Source organism: Crocodylus porosus, unplaced genomic scaffold (genome assembly GCF_001723895.1).
Source record: "Crocodylus porosus isolate Cpor-Errol unplaced genomic scaffold, CroPor_comp1, whole genome shotgun sequence".
NCBI lineage: Eukaryota > Metazoa > Chordata > Crocodylia > Crocodylidae > Crocodylus > Crocodylus porosus.
In genome coordinates, this window is record NW_017728906.1 from 89,535,213 (window position 1) to 89,546,810 (window position 11,598).

The window sequence follows — 11,598 nt, forward strand, 5'->3', positions numbered from 1 at the left end:
CCGGCTTCTAGCCCAAGCCACTGCAGGCATACGCCAGCATTTCCTCAGTCCAGAAGGAATGCTTGTACAGGTCAGCCTAGCCAGGTTAGACTAAACTGCAAAGATTGAACCAATTCAGGCTCCAGCTTTTTGAATGTCTGTCTTCAGCCTAAGGGAAAAGTAACATAAAGCAAGTTTTTAGGATGTATCTTCTTAAAGAAGGCCTACATTCAAATACACTTTTCTAAAGAACAGAGTTGTGAAGACCTACCCTGGTGCAAGGGCCTGCTGAATTTTTGCAGGCAGACAGGAGTCCGCTTCAAAAGAAGAGGTCCTATAAATATTTGCTTCCACAGGCACTAGAAGCATTTTGGGGTCTAGGCCTTTTAGAGTTTGGGGAGTTACTGGTCTGGTTCCAGAGGCTCCAAACAATTAAGTGATGCTTGCAGGCAAGAACATAGGGTAAAGATGCACCTTATAGACCAAGAGTCTGCAGCCGATGGCCTGTGGGTGAGATCTGGCTTATGCACATGGGGTTTTGGTGGTATTCAGCAGCAGGACATTATGGGGGGCTTGGCTGCAGGCACTTTTCCCTGTGTCCCATGGGAAGAAATACAGGGTGCACCACCTCTGGGGTTGGCCAGCACACAGGATCCAAGGCTCTGAATGAGCCTAGAAGACACGGCACCCTGAGCTGGGGTTTGAACACGCTGACTTAGCCTATAAGGTGTATCCCTGCTCTGCGTTTTGCCTTACTTCAGACTAACATAGCTAACTACCTGTATGCTCCTGGGAGGAAGGAGTCTAGGTTTCAGCTGCTTGGGTCTTCTGCCACAGACTTTGTTTTAAGGCAAAGGCCTCTGGATTCAGGTGGTTTAGTTCAGGCCTGTTAGATTGTTGTATAATGTCTGAGTTTTCCCAGACATGTCCTCCAATCTCAATCCAGGTGGCTTTTTAAAACATGATCAAATGTCTAGGATTTTGCTCTGTTCATGACTTTCCCCAGCAAGGAGCTGCTTGGGGCTGGGGTTAAGGCAGTTGGAGGCAGGGCACATGCACATGTGGCTGGCATGTAGCCAGGCAAGGGGTGGGAGGAGCCTGGCAGCTGCATGCAGGTAAGTCTTGAAGGGTGGGGGTTGTGTGTGACCACATATGTGGTGGTGGGGAGGGTGGGAGGTGAGGTCTAGGGCTGTAGCAGGCAGGGCAGCCCACAGTTTTTTAGGGCCCCCTGCAAGAAGCAGGGGGCTGTGTCAGGAGTGAGGGGCACCGGCAGGGCTTGGGGGCCTGTGGCTTCTGAGTGAGGGGCACCAGGGGGAGCAAGAGAGCACTTGACTGTTGTGCATGTTGTGTTTTCAAGTCATTCCAGAGCCAATTCCACTCCAGGGGAATTTGGTTTGGTGATAAAATTAGTCCATTGTTGATCCTTCAGTGAATGCTCCTTTTTCAATGGTGCTAGGTGACTATTCTGCCTCAACCTTGTCTCTGCCTGTACTTTAATCTGCTGACGCTTCCTGAGGAAATTATTTTAAAAAATTTGAATGATTTAGCTGAACTTGTCTTAAATTATGCCGTGTGTACAACATTTTTTTTTACTAGACAGAGTTGCATTAAACTCTTTGTTACTTAGCATTTTGTCTGCTCCCACTGCTTTTTCTTCACTTGAAACCTAATCCGCTCTTTGTGATTTAATGTGTTCTCTGAACAACTAATTGTTATGTTACAAAGGATTATGACTTTGAGCGAGGAATAAACAAGAGTGTATGGAACTCCAAAACAAAGTTGCCTTTTTCATGCAAATACAGCTGTTATTGAGATTAGGAAAAGGAAAATGCAAAACAAAGTATCAGTAACAATTATTGATGAACAATGAATATGAATCTTCTAAGAAATTGGCTCATGAAATAAGTTAGTACTTTACATTCCAAGAAACAAATGCAAAGGAGTTTGCTCTTTCAGGGCATAGGAGTAGTGATATCCTGATGCAAATCAGTAAAGATCAAACATTTTCATAGCACCAGCCTTGTTGTAACATTTAGGTTTAGTCTCACTAAGATTTTTATGGTATTTGAGCCAGGCAAAAGGTACATGCACATACTTCTTCAGGGACCTGTGATTGCATTTTATCATCACAGGTACATAAGTTGGATGCTATCATAACTTGTTATTAAATAGCGATCCCTATACTGCTAATTTTCCTTTTTTTTTTTTTTTTCTTTTCAGTTACAGATGATATTGCTAATGCTTTCCACTCTACCAGGTACAAGCAGTCTTCTGAGCAGTTTAGTTTTTCTTCAGCCAGTAACGTTTACATTCCAGATTTGCCCATCACTCTGGCATTTTGATTGTCAATCACTGTCATGTTGTCCCAATTCCATTACAGGCATACGCCCAAAAAGAAAAACAGAATCTTACTTTGATCTTTGACCTATTTTTCTAGACATAACAAAAAAGTTTGTGAGAATTTTAGCCTGACCTGAATTTTTCCAGCACAAAAGCTTTTGGGTAATCTTTGACTAAGCATTTGAGGCTTTTGTAAGCTTTTATAGTAATTTTTCTGGCATCTTTAAAAAAAAAAAATCATTCTTTTAAATAGGAGCTCTTTCTCAGCATGTAGTTAGCTGTCACAACAGAAATAAGTCAGCACTTTTGTTTATGGGGTACTCTCCTCACAGTTCAGCTCCACCTGTTCTAATTGCCTCTGATTTTTAAGCCATCATTTTCTTTTTTAAGTGTTAGGACATCATCTTTCATGAATTTTTTATCCACGCATGATCACTTTCTTGAATGTATGGTTACAGCTGTGAACTTTTGGTGGTTGTAAATGCTTAAATTTTTGTTTTAATTTTTTTGCGATTTCTTAGTTTTGTGATTTCTTAGTTGCTTTAATAAAAGGTATATAGTCTCTGAACCAAGAGTTCTAGAGTTTTGCATAAAATTTGTTGGCTTTTCTGTAGCCTTCTGCCATAGAGCAGGGGGTCCAAGAAATTAACTTGTCCATAAATGAGCTACATCAAGAATTCAAGTGTCTGATTTCAAAGGTTTAATGTAGTTTATCGAATAGTAGTCACTGTGTGTTTGCATCCCTTCGGCGTGCAGTTGTAGCAATAGTGGACTTTGGTATTAGAAGCGAAGGGTTCCTGACATGGAAAGGATTAAATATTTTGAAATACCAATTTCCAGTTTGGAAAGATTGAATCATGTCTTTTTTTTTTAAGATAAATCAGACATTAGTTGTGCATGAAGTATAGTAATGAGAAAATTAATTTCTTATTTACATTTTATCTGGCTTTTTTACACAATCAACAACTTTTTGTTTGTGCATACCTCCCTAATTAATAACACTTAGCTCCTGTATTCACGCCAGACTTTTGGTTGCTGTCATAACTAAATTGTGGAGACTGTTTTGTTTGTTTGTTTGTTTTTCATCAAAGATCAGACTTCAGCCAACTTCCAACTGGAGCTTACTCAGAGTTAGATGCCCTGTTTTCCTGCAGTTGTCTCACATAACACACAGTAAGCTGGCCTCTGAGTTCTCTCATCTTCCCCTCCGCATGGATATGCATTCTTAGCTGAAACGGTATAGATACAAAAGTATTAGCTGGGTGTGAAAGTTGAACAAGCATGCTCTATCAGGGAATGGGTAATCACTTGAAACAGGTCAGAGAAACATTTTTGGATTCTTGGAATTTTCTGTAGTTGGAGTTCATTACATTCATTAAGTCAGCTTAAGCTGTTAATTCCTTCACTTTTTTTGCAGCTGCGTGTATATTTTTAAATTTTACCAGGCATGTTTACATATGTTGTTCAAATAAAACCTGTAAGGAAATCCCAAATAGCTTCAATTGCACTAGACAAGCCCTTTTGCTAAATTACCATATGTATAATTAAGTAGTCATGTGGTCAAACAAAATTATATGTAATAAGAGTTAAATTACATGTATGGGTACTTTTGATGAGACAATTATCTTCTTAAAAGATTGCCATGTTTTTACTTTTTGTTCCATTTTTCATAATCAGTTTGTATTTTTTTTAATTTTGGGTAAATTGTCCCTGCTGGCTGAGTAACGTTTATTATAAGATCCTGGAATATTGGGTGTGGGGGGGAGTTTTAAAAAAAAAAAATGTTGGATTCAGCATCACCTTTTGTTTTCTGCCTTTTGTGTTTGGTTTGGATTTTTTTTGCTGGTTTATGCCGTATTTAGATTTCCTCTATAAATAACACTAGAATTAAATCTAATTACTTGAAATTCACAAAAGCAAGATATATATCCATATAATGATCTGTTGATATATTTGAGTAGTCTTTGATACAAATGTTTGAAAACTAAAATGTTTGCAGAACTCTGGAATTAAGATTCTGAGAAGCCACACATGTCCAGTTCACATAAGCTTATATAGATTTCCCTTTTTTCTATTTTACATTTACTAGCACTTTTAAGATAGCGTTGAATACACATTTATTAAAAATTACAGATCCTAACTGTCACATAAGGATATTCTACTACTTTGCCACAAACCTCACAATGCCATTTAGCATCAAGTGATCCCTTGGTTTGGTCTTTGTGCTCTATACTTCTAACATGGGAAAATTTGAGTTATAGAATTCAAAAGAAAGCTACTCAGTTGGAAACAGTTGCAACTGGAGTTGATTGACGATTTAACTGAAAAAATGAAATGGAACAGGATGTTGTTTTAAAAAAAAAAAAAAAAAGTCCCTTCTGTCTGTGCTCACTTGCTTATGTTTCTGCTTAAATTTCTGTTGTTGGTTTTTGCTTTTCTCTAGTCCAATTAAAGTCATAGTTAAAATTAAAAGGCATGATTGGCTGAGTGGATTTTTAGGAGATAGAACATCTATGTATGCTGTCCCCAGAGCAACTAATTGTTAACATAAATGTGTTTCCTTTGCCACCCTGACTGCTTTTTTTTTTTTTTTAAATTGTGCATTGAAATGCCAACGTTTGTGGAGAGACCAAAATTAAAGAATAAATTAAAAATTTTATCTTGTGGTTCAGCTGCTAAATATAAGGCAATTTCTTAAAATGTTAAGATATTGGTATCCTGATGGTTGATATATAGTGCTGTAGTGGCTAGGGACAGAAGTTATGCATAAACCAGTATAAGTGATCAGAAACCCATTCAAATCTGTAATGCAACAGAAGTTCCGTGCATATAAATAGTATTCGAAATGGCCAAAACTGGTTTAAGATAAACATGGATGGATGTACTATCAGACTTAAGTGATTTAAGTTAAAACAGTTTGTTGAATTTCTGTCCCAGATTCCCTCCAGATTCAAGTTAACTCAGTTTCCCAGCATCCCAGGATGCTTTGCATCTCCCCAACAGCACCCTGAGAGGACAGGATTTGTAACATCTCCTGGCTTCTGGCCTGGACCGCTGCATTTCTGTGGCTGCGTTTCTGGAATCATAAGTGCATGTCTGTCCACTTGTGTATCGGTTCAATCTACACAGTTTAAACTAACCTGCAAAGATTGGATCTATTCAACCTCAGACGTTTTGACTGTCTGTACTTAATTATAACTTTTATATGACTAGCATTTCTGTTGAAGTGAGACTATGTGCTTGGCTAAATTCCACTTGTACAATATGGGAAGTAAATGGATTGATAAAAATATGTACACCCTGAATGTTTATTTCAATTTTCTCTCTTTATTAAACAGGTTTGGGAAAAACAAAAAGGAAGACAAGTGCAAGAGATGCCTCACCCACTCCTAGTACAGATGCTGAATACCCATCCAATGGTAGCAGTGCAGACCGGATTTATGACCTTAACATTCCAGCCTATGTTAAATTTGCATATGTGGCAGAGAGGGAGGATGAACTGTCCCTTGTAAAAGGGTCCCGGGTCATTGTTATGGAGAAGTGCAGTGATGGCTGGTGGAGAGGTAGCTACAATGGACAGATTGGCTGGTTTCCTTCGAACTATGTGGTGGAGGAAGTTGAAGAAGCAACAGCAGATTCCCCAAGTTTTCTAAGTTTAAGGAAAGGCGCATCCATGAGTAATGGCCAGGGCACGAAAGTACTTCATGTTGTTCAGACACTGTATCCATTCAGCTCTGTCACAGAGGAGGAGCTCAATTTCGAAAAGGGGGAAACGATGGAAGTCATTGAAAAGCCGGAAAATGATCCAGAATGGTGGAAATGTAAAAATTCTCGAGGGCAAATTGGCCTCGTTCCTAAAAACTATGTAGTAATCCTAAATGATGGTCCTACTATTAATCCTTCCCATCCACCTCAGATAAACTACACAGGGCCATCTTCTACAGGACGGTTTGCTGGAAGAGAGTGGTATTATGGGAACGTTACCAGACACCAGGCAGAATGCGCCCTAAATGAGAGGGGAGTAGAAGGAGACTTCCTTGTTAGAGATAGTGAATCTTCGGTAAGTGATGTTCAACCCATGAATTTTGACACTGTTTGATATAACTAAACATAGTTACCACATATCACTTGTCATTTGAAATAACTGTCACGATAGTGAATGATTATGTTATATTAGTTGTAGTACAATGTCTTTCATACCTAAAGAGCTTATATATTGCAAATATGCAGGGGTCTCTTTATCCTTTGCTGAAATGCAAGCACATTTGAATTGAAACAGCTGTTGTAAACTAGTTTGTGTTCTTATTTTGGAATCAATTGCAGCAGTTCTGTACGAGATTTGAATTTGGGTTTGAAACTAAATCAAGGCGTATCATCATCTAACTTGTATCACTTACTGTAAGATTATAAAATGAATTTTCTGGGAACTTAAAAGTACTGTATATCCATTAATAAGTTTGAGTTTAAAATCCCCTTAAAATTGGGTCTTTAAAAAAGAACTTGTGTGACCATTCTTTTCTTTATTTTCATTGATCTGAGTAATGATGAATGATAAGCTTTTCATTTTTAATTGTAGTTTTAAGATTTATTGAAACGTGCTTAATGACATTTTAGTTTATAATAAGGTGAATTTATAAAGATTGTGTTTGTTTGTTGTGATTTTACTGTGCTGCAGAGCTTCAGACAGCAGCTCAGGTAACTGCTCAAGTAACCTCCTAAATTGAGGTATGGTGATACTAGAGGGGTGTTATATAATTATGCCAGCACAAGTTGGCAGAATTATGTCAGACTAAACATTGGCAATTTAGGAAATTAATATTACACTGAAAAGCAGTCAGTGTACACTGAGGTGTAGAAAGTACATGGTTAAAGCAGTCCATGAATCTTAACTCTGCTGTTTGATATCACATGAAGAAAAAACATTTTACAAATCTCCTAATGCGTCTTTAAAAATTGTTTGGTTATAATCTGGGATATTTATTTATGTATTTATTTACTTATTTGCCAGATAAGCACAGTATAGATTGATGATATTTGCGGGAGGTTGTTCTTCAGTGACTTATAGAATTGGGATGGGACAGAAAAAGTGGTCCCTCAGTATGCAGAAGTCAGGACCCAGAACCAGCACCTTAAACTGAGTTTAGAACGATATTGGAAACTATCATTGGCCAGTATAACCCACCAAGAGCTGATACACCTATGGAAGACAAGCTCCCATAATATTGTGCAGGTTGCTCTTTGTTGCTTCCCATTTGCCAAAAAGGAAACACTCTGGCTGAACATACCAACAGAGCTGGCATTATAAAAGTTTATTATTTTGGAGAGTTCAAAAAGTTTGTTTTGTGCAATTAAAAAGAAGATTAATTATCCTTATCTTTGCAATTTAGCATTGGCTGAGGAAGTAACATGCATCTGTTGTTCAAATGATACTGCAAAATGCCTTAATCATGAGTTTATGGCTATTGATATAGCTAAATTAAGGTATAATCCATACCAGTTAAACTGATATAAAGGTGCCGTAATACAATACAGGTGCCCTACATTTATGGGAATAAGCTATACCAGTATACAGCACTTCTTTTATACCAAGTATACCTGTCTGCAGTAAAGGATTATCAATGTAACCATGCTAAAAATCAAGTTAATGTTGTTATACAAAACAACGTACAGAGCAGGCTTTAACATGTCTCTTTTTAAGAGCATATATGTTAAATGAGCCTGAATAACACTCTGCTTTTATATATAATTTCTACTCAGTGTTTCTAATATAAGCGTATTTTTCATTTTGTCAGCAATGCGGAGGAAATGTTCCTATATTTGTATAAATTGTGTAGTAGTGCTGCTATAAGTGCATGTTGGTAAAGAGTGAATTTCAGTAAAACAGTGAAAACTAAATTTCACTGAACTATAGAAATGTAGAATAAGTTTAGTTCCAAATGTTTCTTTTGCAGCATATTTTTGTATTTTGTTCTTGGTATTTCTCTTTTCATGGGCCATTAGTGATGACCAAATAAAGGTTGGTTTGATTCCAGCTCCAAAAATGGAATCAAAAGGCAAAATCAGATTCATGCAGGTTGGTTAGTTGGGATACAGTTGTGGTGGCCAACCTGCAATGTGTGTACCATGAGTAGCCCAGGCAGTCTGTGTCGCGGTGGGCAACATGGTGACAGATAGGGTAGGGAGAAGAACGCAGAGGAGTGAGTAGGGCAGGGAAGAGGAAATGGAGGGCACTGAGGGAGGATAGACAGCTAATTTGTAGCATTTCTGCCAAAAAGGTTGACCTCTACTGGTATTACAAAATCTTTCGGGTCCTTCCACATGATTTTTGCTAAGGGAACATTTCCAGGGTTGGCAGAATCAGCCTATATTTAGTTGGTCTGTTTGTTAAATTTACTGAAGCTTGTTTAAAATGCAAAAAATAACATTTAAATATTTTTTAAAAACTATTTTCTTGTCTTTAAATAGTTATTTCTTTGGCATTGAGGATTGCTGCACATCTTATTGCCAAGAATGAGATGTGCTAACAAAACTTAGCTTATACCCGTGAGCAAAAGAAACCAAACTCACAATATATTGATTTGTGTATTTCTGAAAGGTTTGTTATTTTATTCTCAGTGAAATCAGATTGAGCAAGGACTGATTTTGTAAATCAGTAAAATTCGCTGTAATTCTGGGTTTATGAAAAATAATATTCATGACAAGTTTATAATTCGAAATATCCCAAGATAGGTTTTGCATATTTAATATTGCCTGACTAGATTTAAGGCCTCTCGCTTCTAAGGCTCTTTCCCTGTGGAATGCATCCCATTACTGCTTCTCTGCTTCTTAACTCTGCTTCTCTATTACTTCAGGTTCTGTTTCTATTCCCAGATCTGCCAGAAATGACTTTGCAATCTCTGTTATTTTACTTGCAAAATGGAGACAAATGGGAAAGTATCCAGAGAAGAAGAAGAATGATAAGAGGTTTAGAAAACTTGACCTATGAGAAAAGGTTGAAGGAATTGGGTTTGTTTAGTCTGGAGAAGGGAAAACTAAGAGCGGTGAGAAGCATAATAGTCTTATATTATGAAAATGATTCTTACAAAGAGGACAGTGATCAATTGTTCTGTATCCTCTGAGAGTTGGATAGGAAGAAAACAGCTTAATTTGCAGAAAAGAGGATTTAGGTTACAGAGTTTTCCTAGTATCTAACCATGAGCATAGTTGTGCACTTAAACAGGTTACATACAGAATTTGTGGAACCTCTTTTCTGGGGGAGCAGGGTTAAGAACCTGTTAGGGTCCTGAACATACTTACCCTTTCTTACTACAAGAGGATAGACCAAATTATTTTTGAGGTTTCTTTTAGCCTTACATCTTTATGCTTACTGGAGGAATGATAGATGCCTCTGGTCAGAATACAAAGTCTTAATTACTGTTGCCAGCTATAAAAAGAACAGAAACGGCAGTCACTGAAAGAGGAGAGAAACCACGGTATTTGGCTTCCCAGAATACTTCAGGTTAACGAGTATACTGTGGATCTTAATTCTATTTTGCGTGAATTCTGCACAAAAAATACAAATGAGTGTTTAAGACCTCTTTTCCCCCTCCTTAAATAGCTTTGTTGTAAAGACTGGATGTCACTTTTTTTTTTTTTACTAGAGCATTTCACCGCAAACTTATTGCAAGCCCCAACCTAGCATGCCTGTCATTCTTCAGGCTAATCTGACTATGCATGTGGATTTTAGAGCAGCCTGAAAATTTAGCTGTATAAAAGCACTGTTTCAACCCTAATGACTATGCAGATAAGCCACCCTATCATGACCCCTATGGCCTCTACACGTTGCAGTCTTTGTGAAATTAACTGAGACTAGCTAGATGTGCAAAGTACCTATCTCACAATAAAAAGTTCCAACCAGCTATGAAGTTAGACCTTGAAAATGTGTACTCACTTTATAGTTGGTTGCTATCTAGCTTTAACTTGCACGTGTAGCAAGGAATGTGATAGCAATCTGCTGGTCCTCTGGCATCTCAGGGTGCATTGCTCCGTCTCCAGTGTAAACTTCTCTGAACAAGAACAAGGAGGAAAATCTTGCCCCAGCATAGTTCTGAACCCTAGGTTCATTCTTTCTACCCAGAGGCACCCAGCAAGAGAAATGTACCCCCCCCCCCCAGCTATGTGAGCACAGAACAAATGAGCAGGGATGCCAAGCCATGCTGAAGTGTCCCAGGCAGCACCAACTGAGGGGGAGGGGGAAGAGGAATCTCTCCACTTGTGCGTGGAGCTGGGGACACCCAGCCTGGCTGGAGCAGAGTCCAGGTCTCCCAGATAGCAGCAAGCTGTTAGGGGGGGGTACCCCCTTCACCCTTTTGTGTGCAAGGAGCCAGGGGCATCCTGCATGGTCACAGGCAGCCCTGGTCTCCTGAGTGACAGCAAGCATTGGGAAAGGGGGGTGGGGAATTCCCCAGCTGATCATGTGCAGCAGTGCAAGGTGTTATTTCTTTTTCCCTCCTCCTGACAGTCTGTCCTATGCTGGTCCAGCCAGGCGCATGGTACAATGTTTTCATCATGCAAGGAAAGTAGTGCTATGACTGGAATAATGTCTAGAGGCACCGTATGTTACAGCTGTGTTTTCACTATGTAGCTCTAAAAAGGCTTTTTGACTTCTGTCTGGAATTAACTAACTCATTTAAAAAAACTTTCATATTTAATATGGCATCATTATAATAAAAAGATTTGTATGCGGAGTAGTTTCTGAAGAGCTATGTTTAATTCATTTGACTGTTTCTCTCTAGTAGGATTGGCAATAATGGAGCATACCAAAGACTCATTCAGAATGTAGTTGTGTTGCTCACTTGCGAGTCAGTGTCACCACAAAGACTTACGGGGCTAACCGGTGGAATTTGCTTAGGTTTTAAACAAAACACTGCACACAACTCATTGATTGACTGCTCCTGAATTGAGGGCTCCAGTTGCTTTTTAATCAAGACATTGGGTTTTGGCCTTGCAAATACACTGTATTTGATCCCTCTAAACAGGGGGATACAATGAAAAATGCACTTTGTAGTTAGACCTGGAGTATGGGAGGCTCCAGAATTTTGCAAAGGGGAGTGCAGGAGCAGTGACTTGAGTTGTGGGTAGCTGCCCCATCAGCAGCAACAGGAGGCTTTATCCCTCAACAAGGTAAAAATATTCTTTTCTCCCTCCTTTCCCCTTTGCTCGGTGGCATATCCCTTCCCCTCCCATTGCCCCCCGCCACCTCCTTTTTTGGCTGCTGCTGCCACTGTTCCCAGCTGGACC

General features: G+C 38.9%; 1 protein-coding gene across 3 annotated transcripts in view; it reads left to right on the plus strand.

Moving 5' to 3' along the window:
• The window catches only part of NCK2 (NCK adaptor protein 2), a 126,858-nt gene that overhangs the window by 105,027 nt on the left and 10,233 nt on the right, over positions 1–11,598 (plus strand). For all 3 annotated transcript variants that reach the window (XM_019529582.1, XM_019529584.1, XM_019529585.1), the window contains one exon: positions 5,658–6,379. In XM_019529582.1, coding sequence (XP_019385127.1) covers positions 5,658–6,379 — 722 coding nt within the window. The remainder of the gene's footprint in view (positions 1–5,657; positions 6,380–11,598) is intronic.